The sequence below is a fragment of the Peromyscus maniculatus genome, chromosome 7 (genome assembly GCF_049852395.1).
Source record: "Peromyscus maniculatus bairdii isolate BWxNUB_F1_BW_parent chromosome 7, HU_Pman_BW_mat_3.1, whole genome shotgun sequence".
Classification (NCBI taxonomy): domain Eukaryota; kingdom Metazoa; phylum Chordata; class Mammalia; order Rodentia; family Cricetidae; genus Peromyscus; species Peromyscus maniculatus.
The window spans coordinates 4,478,845-4,499,557 of record NC_134858.1 but is presented as its reverse complement, the minus strand read 5'-3'; the positions used below and the strand labels follow the sequence as shown (position 1 = coordinate 4,499,557).

Sequence of the window (20,713 nt, the reverse complement as noted above, 5' to 3'; positions counted from 1 at the left end):
TCTTTACATGATGCCTTTGAAAAAGTGCCAATAGCATGAGTAAAGTAAAATTCTCACATACAGTAGGCAGTTGTCCCTGTGTATTTCAGTACAGAATGTGGTTAAGGAAATTATTCTCTGACAGTTTTTCTTTCCTTATAAATTCAGTATTTTGATATTTATTTCTGTAGGGATGACTGCCATCATTTTGGACTAGAGGAGCCCAACTTCTCTCTGGCCTATAGCATCTCTAAGGACATTGAGAGCTGTGCACAAATTTGGGCTCTTTATGAGGAGTTCCAGCAAGGTCTCCAGGAAATGGCCAATGAAGATTGGATTACTTACCGGTTTGATTCTAAAGCAATATTTATGTTCTTGTGGTTTGCTCTTTTGGAGGAAGTGTGAATTTAATGTGTGTTCATGTTCTTTTACAGGACTAAGACCTATCTGTTTGAGGAGTTTCTGATGAGCTGGCACGACAGACTGAGGAAGGTTGAGGAGCATTCGGTCATGACAGTGAAGCTGCAGTCGGAAGTTGACAAGTACAGAGTAAGGCGGCTTTCTCTACTCTGAGACCGGAAAATGGTATTGGGGCCATTGTTTATCTTTTTAGTATTTCCTGTCTGAACCAGAATTTAAAGTTATTGTTCAATTATGTTATATGGAAAATGAGAATAATATAAATTACAAAAATTTTAGATATAGTTCTGCTACCAGCTGGAAAGCAATGTAATTATGGAATTTAAAGGTTTTGTTTGTTTGATTGTTTTTGTTTTTTGTTTTTTAATATGGTTTTTCAAGAGACAGGGTTTTTCTGTGTCCCCTGGCTGTCCTGGAACTCACTCTGTAGACTAGGCTGGCCTCAAACCTGGAGATCAGCCTGCCTCTGTGTCCCAAGCACTGAGATTAAAGACGTGTGGCACCACTGCCGCACCAGTTTTTGCTTTCAAGAGGGGTTATACATAGGGTTTTGTGCACTAATGGAGATTAAGCCTTGGGCCAGACCAATGCTGTACCAGTAGGGCTTGTAGTTACTGTTAGAGTGCCTGTGTACCCCATGAAAGCAGGGGTGTGTGTTGTCATGTTAGAGTGCTTGTGTATCCATGAAAGCAGGGGTGTGTGTTGTCATGTTAGAGTGCTTGTGTACCCCATGAAAGCAGGGGTGTGTGTTGTCATGTTAGAGTGCTTGTGTACCCCAAGAAAGCAGGGGTGTGTGTTATGTTCTAAGATACATTAAACTACAAATGTAATGTGCATGTGTTTACAATAATGTTTGCAAGATTATTAAATAACAGTAATTAAAAATTATTGATGAAACTGAACATTAGGATGAATGTGAACAACTTGTATTTTGCAAGGACATGAACGTATGTGTAAGTCTACGCTTTGCTTTCTTTTTCTTTTCTAACAGATTATAATTCCTATCTTGAAATATGTGAGAGGGGAGCATCTTTCTCCAGACCACTGGCTTGACCTTTTTCGCCTGCTTGGCCTTCCTCGAGGGACCAGTCTAGAGAAATTACTGTTTGGTGACTTGCTCCGGGCTGCTGATGCAATTGTGGAGAAAGCCTCAGACCTTAAAGTGAGACTTACATTCTGCTAATCCTTTTCTTTTCTTTTCTTTTTTTTTTTTCTTTTTTTTTTTTTGGTTTTTTGAGACAGGGTTTCTCTGTGTAGCTTTGCGCCTCTCCTGGGACTCACTTGGTAGCCCAGGCTGGCCTCGAACTCACAGAGATCCACCTGGCTCTGTCTCCCGAGTGCTGGGATTAAAGGCGTGTGCCACCACCGCCCGACTCTGCTAATCCTTTTCATTTAGCATCTGTTCTTCCTGTAGAGCAGTAACAGTGCTTGTTGTTCTGGTATTCATGGTTGGTAATGCATTGTACCTGTTTGGACCTGTTAGATGAGGTTATACAAACACTAGTAGAGGCCCTCCCTAGAGAAGGGAAACAGTGAACTACTAATACTTCTGTAGAGAGGGAAGTCACCTGCATGAAAAATGCTAGCAGATAAGAGTCATTTCACATGCAGTATGCTTATAGTCATGTGGAATACTGTGAGTTGAAGCTAGAGGTCAAGAGGCCCTTCAGGTAAACTGGTAACCAGCTGGTTACCAACCATGGCTGGAAAATGTCTCAAGGAAAATGAGACTGCACAGTTGTTGGAGGATATTTGATCATACTGTGAACCCCAAGTTAGCGTTTGTGTTAATTAAACTGACCTTGGGTCAGGAGGCTGAGTTAGCAACTAGTTGACAGAAAGTAATCGTAGAGCATCAGAGGGCATCTGGAAGTGATAGAGAGACACAACAGAAGTAGGAGGGAGGGATTTTGAGTGGTGAGGCATCTTTTTGTTTTGGCTGAGCAGAAGGACTGCATGCAATTTGGGAGACGTCAGAAAGGAGAGAAAGTCAGCTCAGCCTCTCTGAGTTCGCAGGTTTTCACCCCAGCCTTTGAATCTCAAGTCTTATTTATAAATAGAAGGATAGAGATTTAGTGAAAGCTATGCCTACAGAAACAGATTTCCCACTAGTCTGGGGCCTGAGTGGCCAGGCCACTGCCACAGAAGCAGGCTGGTAACTGTGGAGTTGCAGTTGTTGGCTGAAATAGCAGGAGATTAAGGTGCAGTCAGTTGTGCTGAAGCTATAACAACACACAGTCTGTCAGGAGCTCTATGCTGTATTTTGGCCACTAGTGATAAAGCGGAATGCTTTTGATGCTTCATTATTTTATCTCCTATAAAAATGTAAAGCTTTATATTTGTTAATAATCCTACAACATGCTTGTTAATCTCTGAGGTTATGACATGATTCCTGCACAAAATAACTGTAGTTGTTAATCACATCAGATGCAAAATAATTTGCAGTAAGGTTTCCATAATATTCTGATTGTTCTAGTCTCTCAAATTTTGGCCTTTTCTTCTGCCAGCTTTCAGTTGTAGATGCTTAATTTTTTTTTCTTGTTTTATTTTTTAGTTGCATGTGCCTTGTATTCTAAGTGTGTGTGTGTGCCCATGCACATGCATGTGGAGACAAGAAGTTGGTGCCAGGTGTTTTTCCTTTAATGCTTTCCACCTTATATTGTGAGATAGGGTCACTTGTTGAATGTGGGGCTCACCAGTTGGGTAGGCTGGCTGGCTGGAAGGCCTCAGGGATCCTTCTGTCTCCGAAACTGGTGCTGGTATTACAGATGTGTGCTGCTGTGCCTAGCCTTTATGTGGGTGCTGGGCATCCAGTCTTAGGCATTTTATCTGCTAAGCCCTAGCCCTCCTCTTTAGACATGAATAGCATAAGGCAGAAGTTTGTATATATTGATCATGTGAACATGAATACTTAATATCTAATATGCCTGATGCAATATCCAGTTATTTTCTAGGATTACATGTAAAAATGTATCTAACTTTTTCCTAATGGTGAAAAGCCATATAACATTTTTGTAAGACTCTGTGTGTGTGTGTGTGTGTGTGTGTGTGTGTGTGTGTGTGTGCGTGTGTGCGCGCGCGTGTATGTATATGCTTGTTTTTGTTACAGTATAGATTGAGACAGTCTCATGCAGTCTTAGCTGGCTTTACGCCGTGCTCCTGAAGAGGACATAGGATTCCTTGATCCTCCTGTCTCCACCTCCCAAGGGCTAGGTTCATAGGTGTGGACCACCATACACCACTACAGTGTATTTCTTATGATTTATTTATGGGATAATTAATTTTGAAATAACAGATATTAATCTTTCATGTTAATAGGATTTAAATAGCCGGGCACAAGGGGAAGTTACCATCAGAGAAGCTTTGCGTGAACTTGATCTGTGGGGAGTTGGAGCAGTGTTCTCATTGATTGATTATGAAGACAGCCAGAATCGAACTATCAAGCTGATTAAAGACTGGAAAGACATAGTGAACCAGGTTGGAGATAATAGATGCCTTCTTCAGTCCTTAAAAGATTCTCCATATTACAAAGGATTTGAAGATAAAGTGTCAATTTGGGAAAGAAAACTTGCACAGTTAGATGAGTACATGCAGAATTTAAACCATATTCAGAGAAAATGGGTGTATTTGGAGCCCATTTTTGGCCGTGGAGCTTTGCCTAAAGAACAGACACGCTTCAACAAAGTTGATGAAGATTTCAGGTCAGTACAGCTCAACAAAGTTGATGAAGATTTCAGGTCAGTACAGCTGCATAGACAAGGCGTGGGTGACGTAGGCTCAGTCTAAGTGATCACCCTCATTCCCTGGGTGTGAGTGTCCTCAGTCGGTCTCGTAGTCTGCCCTCTGCTGTGCTGTCTTTCTGAAGCACTTTGGTCTGAACTGAGCCTTTCCCAGCTTTCATGTATGTACTTAGATGGTGCTTCCCTGTTTCCTGTGAGGCGGGGAGCCTCCCTGAGGTCTGAGGAAGGCCTCTGTCATCTTCACTAGTGGCAGAGTCATTTCTTTCTGTTTGCTGAGACCTTGCCTATGTGTACATCTGGTGCTTTTCTTCTAAGCTTTAAAACTCCTAAACATCCTCAAGCCTCGGGCAAAACTAGTTCTCCAGCACCTTTGCCAGTGCTTTTTCGTCCTGCTGACTCAGTAAGTTCTGCCAGCCGGCTGCTGCTGGCAAGACATACGGGGCATCTTGGTGTCTTTCATTTCCTTCAGTCTGTGTTCTCATTTTCCGTCTTTCTCTCACATAGCTGCTACATTAGCCTTCTGACTTGAACTTTTTCACACGGTAGCAAGAATAATCATTTAAAATGAAGTTTCCTTGTTTTTAAAAGTTCATTACTGTAATTAACTTGTGTGTGTGTGTATGGTGACCTGTTGCACTAAGCAGGAAGCCTGTGTGTCCCTTGCCATCCTCCAGCCTCCGCTTCTCTCCTTCGGTGTCTGGGTACACGTAGCTGTTTCCCAGGGCCTCAGATGTAAACTCTTCCTCTGTTTATTCATCGTGCATATCTCAGCTTGGTTCACTTCCCCAGAGAAGGCTGAAGCTGTGGGTTGTCCTGTTAGTCACTGTGCCAACGCTTTGTACCTTTGCTTCCTGGTGTGTGTTATACCTAAGTATTTCAGGACAGTACTTAATGCCCTCTGTGTCATTGGACCATTAGTTCTAGGACATAGGACTTAATATTTACTGAATGAATGAGGATTTGTAATATTTGATGAAAAAATTGCAATGGCATTAATTTTAGTGTGGTTTATTGGAAGCATAATAAATTATTGTTAATTATAAATGTTGTTCTTAATTTGAAACATGAAAATGTTTTCATTTAAGGCAGAAACTTAACTTAAATGTGGAAATAATTTTTATTTTGTAGATCAATAATGATGGACATCAAGAAAGACAGTAGAGTCACCACATTGACCGCTCATGCAGGGATCCGAAATGCCCTATTGACAATACTTGATCAGCTACAAAGGTGTCAGAAGTCCTTAAATGAGTTTTTGGAGGCATGTCTGCTTATTTTAAGCTTTAATAAATTATAACATATTCAATATCTTAATTGTTGTAAAGAGAAAAAGCTTTTTTCTTCTTCTTTTCCTTTACATTAGGAAAAACGGTCAGCATTCCCAAGATTTTACTTTATTGGCGATGATGACTTGTTAGAAATCCTGGGCCAGTCCACTAACCCGTCGGTGATTCAGTCCCATCTGAAGAAGCTGTTTGCTGGTAGGAATCAACATCTATCAACAGATACTCAGTGTTAACTGTCTTCCAGGCATAATGCTCTGCCCTTCACTATACAGTGCACACCCCAGCTCTCAGCGATTGGTGAGGCTAGTGAGTTAATAAGCACAGTGTGTACAGTGTGGCAGTTCTGTGATGAACTAAGTGTGTAGTGCGATAATGACATCTGTGAAGAATTCAGCTCAGTTTCGGGGTGTCATGAACAAAATGATGGAGTCGGAAAGTTAGAGGTGTTAATTCAAAGAAAGGTCACTTACGCAGAGGGCAGTGGTTGTGCAAGACCTGAAAGTGGAGAAGGATATTGAGATTGACGTGTTAGGGATGAAAGACCATGAAGCTGAGATTCCCAGTGGACTACTGTGTTCACAGAGACTGGAAGGGCATTTCAAGCTGGGGGTTCTCTGTATAGGGGCAGTTAGTGGGAATAGGAATGATCACTCAATGAAAAATTAGTGCCTTTTGTGTTCTTGCTGTTGAGCACTTGAGTTGGGTACTTTTGGCAAGTCAATAAGCTTCTTCAGAAAGTAATGACTGACTTTTCTTAAATACATTATTTGGAAAAGACCTGCATTTTCAAATTAACTTTCAAAAGCAATTGTTTTAAACCATTTTTATTTGTAGTCAGGTCAGCAAACTGTAGCCCATGTGGTTAGGCTATCTTACTATCATTTTTTAAAATAGGGTTTTATTGAAATATAATCATATGTGTTGGCTATTGTTGCCTTTGTGATCTGAGTACTGAGTTGTTGCAGACAGAGAAACTGGCCCATGAAATCCCAAGTGCTCCACGTTCTCCTTTATGGTACAGTTCCCAGTGCCTGTGAACCTGAACCTGTAGGTGTGGCCCTCTGTACTCAGTACACTTGTGTAGCCACCACTTTACGATACGTTTCCCATAGCTCTGAGAATTCCCTCATGTTGTCAGTCTTCTTCCCATTCCACTGCCCAGACAGTCATGATTTCCGACATTTTAAGAACTTCATGTAAGTCGAATCATCCCTATGTACTCCTCTTTTTTTTTCCTCTTTGGGGTTGCATTGGTATGTGTGATGCATTAGGTAATAGCCAGAAAAAGAGTCAGGCCCTGGAACCTTGCTGCACAGCTATTGGTGATTGCACATCTCAACTGCTCCTCCATAGGCAGCATTTCTGATTTAGAATGATGGTTATGCCATACCTACAGCTGCTAAACATCGTCTAGCTGGGCTGATGCCGCAGGTTATCCACTGTCATGTTGGTGTGTTTATCTACTTTCTGGGGAGCCTTGGAATCATTTCTACTTTGTCTGCTCACCTCGTGACCTGTTGGTTATGTCCCATTTACTGACATGACTGAAGCTATTTCCTGCTAATGAATTTATCTATTTACTGTTTTCACTTTTGGATTATTTCAGTTTTGGGTTAAGATAAATAAAACTTGCAAACTTTCATACATTTCTCTGGATATATATTTTTAAAAAAAGCTAAATATTTAGTAAAGTAAATGTTTATTTAGGCTTTGTGTGAAACTTCCTAGTCATAGTCCAAAGAGATTGTGATGCATGAGAGTTAAGCATTCTGATGGATTGCTATGTATTAGTTGATTAGAGTGTCTAAAATTCTTCCTAGAAAATTGAATGAATAAACATACATACAAGCCAGATATCTATATCAGTATTAGAATGATCAGTGAATGTTGTTATGGTTAGATGTTGATACAATATTTAAAATTAGTAATAAGAATACCCAGTGAAAGTATTTTTTCCTTAAGACATTTAAATACAAAAATTACTACTATATATGTTATGTCATGTACGTGATAATCCTGTTGTGTCTATTTGACTATATAATATATGTGGTGGTGGTATATGTGTGTGTGTGTGTGTGTGTGTGTGTGTGTGTGTGTGTGTGTGTGTAGCATATTCATCATTATCCTTTAACTCTTTGTCTTTACATTGCTGCTTTCGATTAGGTTATTGTGTGTGTGGTGCCAGGGATGTGATCCCGAGCCTTGTGCTTGATGTGACAGTGCTGTGCACCCAACTGCACCCCCAGCCCAGTGTTGCTTTTGTGTTGCAGGCATTAACAGTGTGTGCTTTGATGAGGAGTCCAAACATATAACTGCAATGAAGTCACTAGAGGGAGAAGTTGTACCTTTTAAAAGCAAAGTTCTCCTATCAAATAATGTAGAGGTGAGCAGTTCTATTTCATGAAATGAACCATATGAAATTTGTATCAATTAATTGAGTCAGTTTGTACAGTAGAATTGGCTAATTTAGGTCTTTTAGGAAACTCCAACCTTATCTTAAAAAATGTTTGGCCTTGTGAGTTCCCAAAAGTTGTGGTATTAAAAAGAGTGGATTTTGGTTTTTGAAATACAGCATTTAATTCTATAAAGAACTTTAGTTCTGGAGTAAAAAAGACTTGGATATTAATCTTAGCTACATATTGTGTCAGCTCTATGACTGAGAGGCCATTTTCTTACAGGGAAATGGGAATCTTAACTCTTGTTGCAACAATATTCTATTGAAAATTAAATAGAGTACTTGGCTTTAAATGAACTAGGTAGTTTGTGAAACATTTAATAATTCTTATTTTTTAATATGAGTTCTATGAGATCATTTAGGTAAACAAGTTGACACCAGTAGTAGTTGTATCACTTTGATTTGTAGTTTTTAGGCTCACACTTAGTCCTGCTTGGGCCTCAACATTCTATCGGATTTCAAGTATTTCAGTCAGGTGCTTGAAAGTACTGATGTTTGCCAAGTAACTGCCATCGTTGGTTATGAGTTTTGTGTTCTTGTTTCTCTCAGTTGGCACAGTGGATCTAAGATATGGACTAGATCAGTTATGGCAGTAAAGCAGAAGCCGAGCTTCTGGCAGCTCTTGTGATTAGCAGAACATCTCTGTGGCCGGCACTGAGAGAGTCCCTCTTTGCAGACAGGGTCTTGTTAAGTTTCGGCTAGTCTGGTGTTCATGTAGACCAGGTTGGACTCATGTCAGTTCCCCTGCCTCAGTCTCTTGAGCAAACTACCATGCCAAGCTTCAGATTTTCAGCTTTTAGCTTCAGTGGCTTTGAACTGTTTTCAGTACTGGCAAGTGCCTGCAGGTGAGTGAAAAACTGGAGCTTAGAGTAAACTTAAGAAGAGAGGAAGACCTACGACTGTAGCTTTGGTGCATATATTTTTGTATAGATAAACTATTAAGTCGTGGTGGGTAGTTGCTGTTATGTTTTGCAGCTGTTATTTGGCCCCATATGTGTGTGAGAAGTTAGTGGGCAGTGCTGATAAACAGACCCAGGGCCGTGTGCATGCTAGGCATGGTTCTGTCACTGAGCTGTACCCTGCACACATTTTAAATTGAATTTTATCATGCTACCTATAATCAAGTGAGTAGATAAATAGATTATTGGAACACTGGAACAATATCAGCTCAAAAGACAGCCTGATCCCTCCTATAGTATATTCATCCTGATGAGGCAACCCCTTCTGTGATTGAGCTTCCTGATCACTAGATCACCAGGAGACTCGGCTAGCTGTTTGCCCAGGGCTTTACTGGTTTGTCATCATAATGAATTGACTGGGCTCCTTTGGAAATGTTTGCATAGGTTTTTATATAATACCAATCAGTAGTACATACTCAGTACTGGCCTGGGGTGTGAGTGTTCACACTCAACATTGTCTCAAGAAGTGAAAAGAAACAAAACAAAACAAGACTGTTTTTCTCAAATTATTTAATAATAAAGAATGATATATCACACAGTGCATTTGAGGAGTACAGTCTCTAAGAATTCATACCCAGTCTGCACTGAAAGAGTGTGGTTAGGCATAGACACAACTATGCCTATTTATCGCACAACTCCTACGTATTACTTTCTCCATTCATTTTCAGGCATGGTTGAATGATTTGGCTTTGGAAATGAAGCAAACATTGAAACAATTGTTGAAAGAATGTATTACTGCTGGGCGGAGTTCACAAGGTGCAATCGACCCTTCTCTGTTCCCTTCCCAGGTGAGAGGACCGTGTCCAGGGTATGGTAGGCATGGGGCAGCTGCTTCAGATAACTGGTGTTGATATCCTTAGTTCAGTACTTAACAATATATATTCCTTTAAAAACCCGTGTCTTCTTCCCTCAACCCTGAAGGGAGGGTGAAGCGCACAGCAGCAGGCTGTTTGCAGCTCCATCACTTCCCTGGGGGGACACTTAGGAGGAGGGAATTGGACAGAAGCTAGCATCCTGCCTCAGGTGATGAATCCATTGTCACTGAAGAGGGGGTTTGTACTACTGCTGCCACATCTCTGCCTCCCCGCCCTTCTCATGGGGTCATCTCAGATGCTGGAGCTGGAGGAACTTAGTTAAAATACAGTAACACTGAGCTGGAATACTGGCTGGGAGCCTCAAAGTTAGGCCACATGGTGGGTTATAGAGATGGCTGCAAATCAGTGTTAACAGCAGTGCATGCCTGTGACACTGGATCCTAGATACAACACCTCCTATTCTTTGTTCTAGGCTGTGGAATGATGGAGCACTAGTAATGATTGTGTTCAGGAAGCTGCTGTCTAGGATTTGGCCAGATCAATGTTAACAGGTGTAGGTCCCTAGCAGTTTAGCTCTTGGATTAGCATTGAAATGCATGTTAGTTCTCACAGAACAATGCATTCATTATCTTGCAACCAAGCCCAATGATTTGAGTTTGATTCCTGGAACTCACAGGGTAGAAGGGAAGAACTAATTTGTGGGAGTTATTTTCTGAACTCACATGTGTGCTGTGGTGCACACACAGGTATGGGCATGTGCAATACTGTTTTTTAAAAATGTCGTGGAAGTTGTAGCAGAGGATCTGTCCCTAGCCCCTCCAAATCAACTTTCAGTGGTTTTCCCTGAGAAGATGTATTGGAAGTCATTTTTCCTAAAATCTTTTAAGATTGTTTGAATCTAGTCTTTGTCATTCATTGTTTATAATTCTGGAACTGGTACTGAGGTAGAGTTTGAAAACTAGGTGTAAGTTTTAAGGCTTTTAGTAAGCGCCAGCAATTGTAATTCTCATGCACTGGAAATCATACTTTAGCATAGAATACAAAATGACTTAATCTCTTTTAAGTCCTGACCTGCCTGAACTTATCTAAAACATTCAGTGAAACCAGGATACCAAAACTTTTTCCTTGGGTAGGTTTTAGCTAGGTGATATATATTTTTTAAACTATTCCTATCATTCTTTATATTACAATGTGAAGATGGAAGATGATAGCCAGCCATATTTTTAATCATCTTGTGTTTTGTTTAGTAATGTAGGTATGTGTTTGCAGGACAAAGAAGCACCGGCAGGACTTTATCCACACGAAGAGTCATTTTTCTTGTTCTTTAACAGATACTGTGCTTGGCAGAGCAGATCAAATTTACTGAAGATGTAGAAAATGCCATCAAAGACCACAGCCTCCACCAGATTGAGACACAACTGGTGGCTAAACTGGAGCGCTACACCAGTGTTGACACGAGCTCTGAGGACCCAGGGAACTCGGGTATGGGGGCTGCACTTTGTGTTGCTGCTGTCTTAGCCCGTCTGTTGTGAGTGCTCTGTGGTGTCCAGCCGCCAGTGACTTACAGGGCACTTAAGGTTTCCTTCTTTTTTCTTTCCTTCTCCCTTTCTCACTTGTTTTCTTTTTTCTTTTCTTGCTTTTTCAAGACAGGATTCCTCTATACAGCCCTGGCTTTTCTGGGAATTGTTCTGTAGACCAGGCTGGCCTCAAACTCAGAGATCTGCCGGCTTTGGCCTCTCACGTGTGGGATTAAAGGTGTGCCACCATTCGTGGCTTATATTTAACTTTTTATCTTGTATTCAAAATCAGTATGTACTACTTGAGGTGGAAAGTCGAAGTTTTACTCACACGAATTTCTTTATCCTTGTCATTTATATGTACTGACACTCGTTTTTGCTTTGAATTCTAAGATAGAGTTTAAAGAGTTGAGAGGAAAAGACTGACTGACTCAGTATACCTCAGTGCGTACCCAGGCTTCCTTCTGGTACCATTGTGTTTTTCATCTCAGTCACTTTCAAGAGTGAATCTGGAAGGAGTTGGAGGAGCAGTAAGGGGTGGATATAATCAAAACATTATATTACTTTCTCAAAGATTTAATAAAAAGTATTATATATATTTACATTGAAGCTAGAAAAAAATCTGGCTTGTAGTTTTTAGCTATAAAATTTCTGTTTGTTTGTATGTTGTTTTACTTCTTTGTTGACATTGTTCCCGTTCATTTCAGAAGTGCCTGTTGCCTTTTGGAGTGTGTTGTTTGAGGCAAGGCTTCTTGTAAGCAGGTCGGCCTGCTGAGTGCCAGATCTTACAGAGCCTCCTCACTCCCAGCCTTGGTGGAGCACTGTTTAAACTGTCTTAAAGTCTAGTTTTTTCTGACTGCTGCACCCCAGCACCGGTACCAGGCAGTTGTCTGTCTGTACACAGACTCAGATGGTCGGGCTCCTTGAGTGTTAAATCACTGGGAAGTGTATCCTGGACATCTCTGTTATGAGTGTCTAGGTCTTGCTTGACTCTCAGGCGCAAGTGGACATTTTTGATTGAGTGACTTAAGTCCTACATGAGTCCTGTAGTGCCTGTCTCTCTCCAAACTTTGCCGTTTGACTCCAGCCCATGTGTAGTATTTGTGTGACAGTCAGTGCCCAGTTCCCGAAGTGTCACCTCTTGCAGCATGGAGTTGATGAGCAAATCCCGGTGTCGTCCTTCTCTGTTGCCATCCTAGGCATCTCTGTGTCCCTTTGGGCCCTGTGGCCTGGAGTTGCATTTCTTTCCATGTGTATTGATTCTCTTGTGTGCTTCGAGGGAGTCTGTTGGCTGTGCTACTTGGGAGAACAGAGGGCAGTGAACAAGTGTGGTTTGCCCTTTTCTCTTGGATTTTCTTTTTGAGAAAATAAATCATTTTCTCAAGGATTTCTCCTTGAATTTTGGGGGAAGATACTTTCTTGCTGCAGCTTTAGGCCTTTCTGAGTCCCAGATGTCAGTGTTTTAGGGCATCATGAGACATTTCCTGCTTCTCAAATTTTATTTAGAGTTAGAGTTCTTTTCTGCCCCAAGCTTGGCTTCTGATAATATGGTCTGGGACTCAGGATGCCAAAGGAGCAACAACAAAAGAATATAACTTGCCTGTGGGCTTTTTAGCAGTTGTAATTCTGGCCCTTATCTCCAGTTTGCCTACTATTTGAGCCATAAGAGCCATTCCATACAGGGGTTTTGCTGCATTTAGAGGGGAAGAGGACAGGGTGTATGTCCTTTCTTGCGCTCTCCGTGTGACTGAATTTTATGCCTTTTTTTTACAAAGTTTTGCTATTACTTGTTGACTGTTGGTTTTATATGACTTATTTATCACAATATGGCAGTGAATCTTGAAATGGACATGTAGAGTCTTTACATGTGTGCACAGGATGTAGCTCACACTAATGTTGTGTCTTTTTTTTTAATGTGTAGAATCAGGCATTCTGGAGCTTAAGCTTAAAGCACTAATTCTTGATATTATTCATAATATTGATATTGTGAAGCAATTAAACCAAGTTCAAGTTCATACAACTGATGACTGGGCTTGGAAGAAACAAGTTAGATTCTATATGAAAAGTGACCATACATGTTATGTTCACATGGTGGATTCTGAACTTCAGTATACGTATGAGTACCAGGTAGGATTCTTGGTAGAAGCATTTGATTTTTTTGGGGGGGTGGGGTAGAAACTATTTAAAGGTAATTTCTATTGGAAGACATAATTACTTCTATTTCAGTATTTATTTTTTACTGTCTTTTATGTCAGAATTTGCAAGGTGTTGTAAAAGAAAAAGTAAAGTATTATTCTACTTACAAAAATTTCTTACGTTGCCTGTGTCATCAGATTCTCTGAGATGTATCTTTCCCATGAGGAACATTCATGTGGAATTTCAGATTATCTTTAATTCAAGGGAGTTGTATGTAGACAGCTCCAGTAAAGCAGTGGAGTGTATGTCTTTCCTCACAGCACTGTGATTGTAAATGTGATAGAGTGTGTTCGCTGAGTGTTGCAGTATGCAAGGACAAAAGATCTCATTCATATAGTTTGCTCTAAAAAACATCCAGTTGTATCCTTTCTGCCTTTTTCTATCATAATGACTCAGTCATCGGAGTACTCATGTTGGGGAGCAGCTGGTTGGCCTTCTGCAGGGAGATGATGACATGTCCTGCCCATGGCTGAGGGAGCTGGGGTGTCTTCTTCCTGCAGCACAGGAAACTTGAGCATCACTTTCTAAATTCATCATTTTATTTATTTATTACTAAAATTTTTTTTTCATTCATTTTACACACCAACCCCTCTCCCTTCTCCAGCCCCTCAGGCTCCCCCTCAACCTGCCCCCTACTCCCTCCCACAAGAAGGCAAGGCCTCCCATGGGGAGGCACATCCAGATCATTTTAATTAGAATTTTCAGGATTAGTTTTACTCTGAGGCTTCAGGAAATAAGTTATATGAATTAACAAATCAGAAGTGGCGTATTTGCTGTGTAATACATACTTAGAACTGTTTGTCTTGAGCATTGTCTTTGTGCCCTCATTAAGAATGAAAGAGACTACTTAGAAACTTGACCCTGGTTAAGCCTTTCAGGCCATAATGAGACATATGAAGTTTTATCCCAGGTTCTGCTTTTTAAATTTACTTCACTGAGAAAAAATGTGAATGTCTTCTGTGCTAAACAGCTAAACACGTGTGTTGCATACGAGGCTTTGTAGCTTGGATGGAGTAGAACATGGGCGGACTAACACCATGCTTCCCTTATGTAGGGTAACACTCCCAAGCTGGTGTATACTCCATTGACAGACAAGTGCTACCTAACTCTGACTCAAGCCATGAAGATGGGACTTGGAGGGAATCCCTATGGACCTGCTGGAACCGGGAAAACTGAGTCAGTGAAGGCGCTAGGTGGACTTCTTGGGAGACAAGTTTTAGTTTTTAATTGTGATGAGGTACAGATAATAAGTGTGAAATCATACTGTGTTAAATGTTTGGATTTTTTTCTTGTGCATATAAAGGGAAGATTTTGTTTTCAAATACCGACGGACTAATGGTGATGCCTTGCTTTACTGCCTGTGAAGACCACGGATTCCTGGGCCTCTGTGGTACCCGTCCCCCAGTGTCTCAATTGCTAGCATTAGAAGCATACATTACCACATTCAGTTTAAAAATAATTCTAGTTTTAAATCAATTAAACAAAACTTGGTTTGAATTGACAAGGTGTTGTGAGTTTGTATACAGTACTCTTCTCATACTTGGCTAAGGAAAATTATTGTGAAGAAACATTTGAAAATGTGTAATGAATGTTTGTGCTACACTGGAGAAAAACATTGTTTAGCAAGGGTAATACTAAATTAGAAAAGTAAAACAAAATGAAACACAAAGCCCTAAATACATCTTAGTGTTTTCAAAACATTTTGTGTGGGGTTTTTACTTTGACTCAAAAAGGACTGAAATGAGCTGGACAGTGGTGGTGCATGCCTTTAATCCCAGTACTTGGGAGGCAGAGGAAGGCAGATCTCAGAGTTTGAGGCCAGCCTTGTCTACAGAACAAGTCCCAGGACAGCCAGGGTTACACAGAGAAACCCTGTCTTGAAAAAGAGAAACAAAACCAACAAAGACTGAAATGAATTCTTGTCTTTGTTTAGCTCTGTATTTTTTGGAGAAGGAGTCACTTCTTAATCTTCCCCCCACTCTAGACTTTCTTTGACAGAGGATCTCTCCAGATAGCCCATGTTTGACTAGCACTCACCAGTGTTCTGTCCCAGCCCCAAGGGCTAGGATTACAGGTATGCATCACTATTCTTGCCTTAATTTTTATTTAAAAAGCAAAGGAGATGTTGATGGGTAAAATGATTAGTTTATCTGTCTATATGCACAAAAAAGCAAATTATTACTAGCACTAGAGATTTTCATCATTTTAAATGAAAATTATTTTTATTTTTTCAGGGCATTGATGTGAAATCAATGGGGCGAATATTTGTTGGTTTGGTGAAGTGTGGGGCCTGGGGTTGCTTTGATGAGTTCAATAGACTGGAGGAAGCTGTGCTGTCAGCTGTTTCCATGCAGATCCAGACCATTCAGGATGCTTTGAAGAATCATAGAACTGTATGTGAGCTGCTTGGCAAAGAGGTAGGGATACCTTGTGTGACTTGGCTTCGCTCCTGCACTGGTCTCTGGTCATTGCTGTCTCTAATTTGTGACCTGTGTGACCTCTGTGACGAGCCTTTTCATGTCTGAAATGGCTCTCAGGTTTCTGGACTATCACAGTGTATATAGTGTTTTAATGTATTGTCTCTTTAAATACTCAGTACAGACTTTGAATACAAATACTTCTATTCTACTTTATGGATGAAGGAACCAAGACTTGATAACAAGTATAGGGAATCTTTGATTTGAATTAAAGTTTGTCTAATTCTGAAAGCTTATAATTTTGATCACTCTTTGACATGACTTCCAAAGGCATACTGTGAGTAAATAGACATTGAAGTGAGTTATCTACTCTTAAACTTACATTCCTTGGAAACTTATGAAGGAAATCCACTATAATGCCGTGGGTTCCTGAGCTGTTCATTATATATTACTTAAGGATATGCTTAGTATATTGGAGGCTGTTTTTGCTAAAATGTTGGGCTTACATGTAGAAATTGTATTATGATAAAATTTCTCTTTGCAAAAAAATCTTTGTTGCCTATATTCTAAATTAATATTTCAGGTCGAAATAAATTCTAATTCTGGAATTTTTATCACCATGAATCCTGCGGGAAAAGGTTATGGAGGAAGGCAAAAGCTTCCAGATAATCTTAAGCAGCTTTTCAGGCCAGTGGCGATGTCACGTCCTGACAATGATCTTATCGCAGAGGTGATTCTGTATTCAGAGGGCTTCAAAGATGCCAAAGAACTGGGCAGAAAGTTGGTTGCCATTTTCAACCTGTCTAGGTGGGTTCTCCCATTTCAATATTCACATTTCGTGTTTCCAGTGATTGGTGTTTGTATTTCCTTATTTTTCTAGTTTATGTGGTGAGCTTGTTTGTCTTTTTATTATGCTGTAGATATGATGTATTTTATTCCAAGTGATAGTAAAACATCTGTATTAAAACTGTTCTTAAATTTTTTTTTTTTTTTAATTTTAATTTTTTTTCTCTGAGAGAGGGTTTCTCAATGTAGCTCTGACTGACCTATAACTCACTCTGTGGACCAGGCCGGTCTTGAACTCACAGAGACCCACCTGCCTCTGCCTCACTAGTGCTGGGATTAAAGGTGCATGCCACCACTGCCTGGTAAAACTGTTCTTTTTCTTAATTGCCATAAACTTGATACATTTCTTCATGATGTTTATGTGGACTGCTCTGACTAAATGGTTCTTACTTCCCCAGTTTCCTAGCCGACCACTCAGAAGCTGCAGGTCTTGAGGATGGATGTCTCCATGTTTTATTTTTAGGATTAGAGGTTCATTTTTAGGTTCCTAGACACCCCAGAGTTCTGATGCATATCACTTACTAGATAATAGGGAGCCAGGCTGGGATTAGAGGTGGGGAATAAGCTAGGCTACCAGAGATTTTGTGAGGACGGGAATAGCTGCTTGTCATCATCTCTTCATGATGGGTTTACCTTGTTCCCATGATTCTCTTTGTAGCTGTTTCCTTGAGTGATTATTTTGTGTGATTGATTTCTTGTGTAAATGAATGAAATTCTAGTATTAATTTCTGCAGCTCAGTCTACATGTTTTGGGATGTGGTGCTAAAAGTAGTTTCTTGCAAAGTTAAGCATTTTACATCTTGACTTCAGGGAACTTTTGACACCCCAGCAGCATTATGATTGGGGATTAAGAGCATTGAAGACTGTTCTGAGAGGAAGTGGGAATCTTCTAAGACAGTTGAAGAAAAATGGCACAAAACAAGATGGTATGATTGATTATTTAAAGTACTTCATTTTAAAAGTATGCTTTAATTTAGAATTCTTTATATTATTGAAAAGGTTGCAGATGAGGACAATTTCTGTAAAACTTAATGAATTTTGTCTATTTTTAACATCCTTAAGTAGTGTGATGTACTTGTCTCAATTAATTGAGCAGTTTTGTTGTGTTTTTGTAAATTAAAGTTTATAATTTATTCTGATTTTTTTTCTAATTTTAACCTGATATCCTACAAGAAAATTCAAGTGTACATTGCATATGAAGTAGAGGTGATTTGTAAAAGCATAATCAAATGCACTTGCTTTTAAAATTAGTGTTCATAGAATCATAGGCTTTGTTGTATGCCTGTAATCCCAGAATTGAGGAGGCTGAGGCAGGAAGACTCATTTCTAGGCCAGCCTGGGAAACATGTTGAGATCCTGCATCAAAACAGAGCAAACTCAACCCCAACAGTTAAGAAAGCAGTCACCAAGCAGCTTGTTCATCCACAGACTGTAGGAATCTACCCTCAAAGTTTCTAGGAATGTTTAGTGTTGCATGGAGCATGAGCCTTTGTTAGCAGAGATGTTGGAAACATCCAGTAGACAAAGATGGTATATGTGGTAAGATTAGGCTCTTAGTGGGAAGAAGGCAGAGACAGATGCTCTGTTTGTCAAGTTCTGTCGCTGGGTGCATGGCATGACATCACCTGGGATGTTGGCTCTCTTCCTCTGGAGAAGGAGGTACTGACCGATCTTCTCTACTGTAAAATTGTAATTTCCTGTGTTCCCTAGGTTGTGGCTATAAACCTGTCACTAAGTCTGTCTCACCTTCAAAGTGAGACAGTGAAGATGAAGCTCTGCCTCTCACCCTGGGCAGTGGCTGCTTCCATCAGTACATTTTCTGTGAAGGTTTTCCCTTTCCTCCTTCATGGGTAGCTGGGACTCTTCACATCAGCATGTCCTCAGACCATACTTGGCTCATAAAAAGCAAAAGCAAATGCTCTTCTCCCATCTACACAGAATAAATGGGCCCTGTATAGCCAGAAGGTTTCCTGTGTCCCATCTGACCTACGGTCGGGATTAATCTCTCACCCACAGTCCCGCAGCCTTTTATAAAATAACCACACAGAGGCTTATATTAATTATAACTGCTTGGCCATTAGCTCAGGCTTATTACTGACTCGCTCTTACATTTAAATTAACCCATAATTCTTATCTATGTTTAGCCACATGGCTTGGTACCTTTTCTCAGTTCTACCTTGTCATCTTGCTTCCTTTGTGTCTGGCTGGTGACTCCTGACTCAGCCTTCCTCTTCCCAGAATTCTCCTTGTTTGCTTATCCCGCTTATACTTGATGCCTGGCTACTGGCCAATCAGCATTTTATTTATCAACCAATCAGAGCAACACATATTCACAGCATACAGAATGACATTCCATAGCAGCCCTGTGTCTGTGGATATATGCCTTCCAGAGAGGCTGAGTTTTCATCTTTTTCAGGTTGCTAGTAAAAATTAAGTTAAAAAACTATCAATCAATCACAATCGAAGGAGAAAGAAAAACATTTCGGGGCTGGAGTGATGTCTCAGAGGTTAAGAACACTGGCTGCTCTTCCAGAGGTTCTGAGTTCAATTCCCAGCAACCATATGCTGGCTCACAGCCATCCATAATGAGATCTGGTGCCCTCTTCAGGCCAAAAGACCAGTGTATACATAATAAATAAATCTTTAAAAAACAAAAAATTCACAGTAAAAACAAATTTAAGCAATTTCTGTCCTGAAGCTCCACAGAAAGTGACTTGAACTCTGTTACTAGGTCAACATATATAAAGGTAGACAGTTGTTTTGTGAAGGTCTTAACAACTTTCTACTTTTGATGGTTTTGAAGAAATATTCAAAATTCATGTGTAGTAAATAAAAATAACTATGAGTTCAGTACTTGAAGTAACTCAGGAGCTGCTACATCCCTTTATATCTACTTACTGATAGTCAGCAATTACAGGGAAATGCCAGGAAACTCAACTGCAGTGTCTCTGCCTTTGTGTATTTATATTGCTTAGTCTGGAACAGCCTTAGAAATAAGAATCTGGAAATGATATGAGCATTTGCTCTTAGCTTAAGAATGGGTTTTTGAGCTAGTTAGATCAAGATGAATCAAAGATTGCTGCTTAGAGCAGAGGTTCTCAGCCTTCCTAATGCCGTGACTCTTTAACACAGTTCCTCATGGTGTGCTGACCCCCAACCATAACATTATTTTGTTGCTACTTCATAACTGTAACTTTTCTACTGTTTTATATTGTAATATAAATATCTGTGTTTTCTAATGGTCTTATGTGATCCCTGTGAAAGGGATGTTTGACCAACCCCTCCAAAAGGGTTGCAACTTATATGTGTGAACTGCTGGTTTAGAGTGTTATTTTAGGAAGAAAATTCTTTTTAAATTACACCAGAATTTGAAGAAACTTGAATCTAGAATGGGTTTACTTAAATTTGAATCCTAATTGTAACATTTACTCCCCTGTTGTCTTAGAGACTTAATGCCCTTGTATGTAAAACTGAAGTAATAATTGTAATTATTTTTAAACTACTTGACCATCAGAGGATCATATGACATAAAAAGTAAAGTAATATACAAATGGAAATGATACTCATAGGAATGATGATTTTTAGTATGAAAGTCTGGTATACAGGGATTTGAATCCCAATTTATTTCTTAGTATTCAAAACATAGAAAAGGAAATGTAGCACTTATGATTTACTGTTTTTAAATGTTTGTAGCATGCTGTTTAATAATTAGTAATGATGTCAAGACTCTAGCTTATTTGAAATGTTTTTATCATCATTGAATTGATAATAAAAAATAATTTATAAATAAAACTTTTTCTGTAGTTAATGAAAATCATATTGTGGTACAAGCACTGAGGCTTAATACAATGTCAAAGTTCACATTTGCCGATTGCACCCGGTTCGATGCACTGATCAAAGACGTCTTTCCTGGAATTGACTTTAAAGAAGTAGAGTACAGTGAATTAAGTGCTGCACTAAGACAAGTCTTTGAGGAGGCCAATTATGAAATCATACCCAATCAGGTAACGTCAGGGGTATTTTATCATAGATTAATCCTGATTAACAATCCTTATCAGTCATCTTTCAATTTGTTTTTTATCC

The 20,713-nt window shown here is 39.8% G+C and overlaps 1 protein-coding gene across 4 annotated transcripts in view; it reads left to right on the top strand.

The window, feature by feature from the left end:
• Positions 1 to 20,713, top strand: part of Dync2h1 (dynein cytoplasmic 2 heavy chain 1) — a 237,405-nt gene that overhangs the window by 30,835 nt on the left and 185,857 nt on the right. For all 4 annotated transcript variants that reach the window (XR_013052597.1, XM_016002328.3, XM_006983760.4 and 1 more), the window contains exons 23-37: positions 171 to 326; positions 414 to 528; positions 1,391 to 1,561; positions 3,718 to 4,100; positions 5,268 to 5,400; positions 5,503 to 5,620; positions 7,696 to 7,808; positions 9,508 to 9,627; positions 10,986 to 11,136; positions 13,093 to 13,298; positions 14,422 to 14,604; positions 15,602 to 15,784; positions 16,368 to 16,591; positions 17,441 to 17,556; positions 20,435 to 20,634. Coding sequence is in view for 3 of the 4 variants with exons in the window: in XM_016002328.3 (XP_015857814.2) it covers positions 171 to 326; positions 414 to 528; positions 1,391 to 1,561; positions 3,718 to 4,100; positions 5,268 to 5,400; positions 5,503 to 5,620; positions 7,696 to 7,808; positions 9,508 to 9,627; positions 10,986 to 11,136; positions 13,093 to 13,298; positions 14,422 to 14,604; positions 15,602 to 15,784; positions 16,368 to 16,591; positions 17,441 to 17,556; positions 20,435 to 20,634 (2,572 nt within the window). In the remaining variant the exon portion in view is untranslated. The remainder of the gene's footprint in view (positions 1 to 170; positions 327 to 413; positions 529 to 1,390; positions 1,562 to 3,717; positions 4,101 to 5,267; positions 5,401 to 5,502; positions 5,621 to 7,695; positions 7,809 to 9,507; positions 9,628 to 10,985; positions 11,137 to 13,092; positions 13,299 to 14,421; positions 14,605 to 15,601; positions 15,785 to 16,367; positions 16,592 to 17,440; positions 17,557 to 20,434; positions 20,635 to 20,713) is intronic.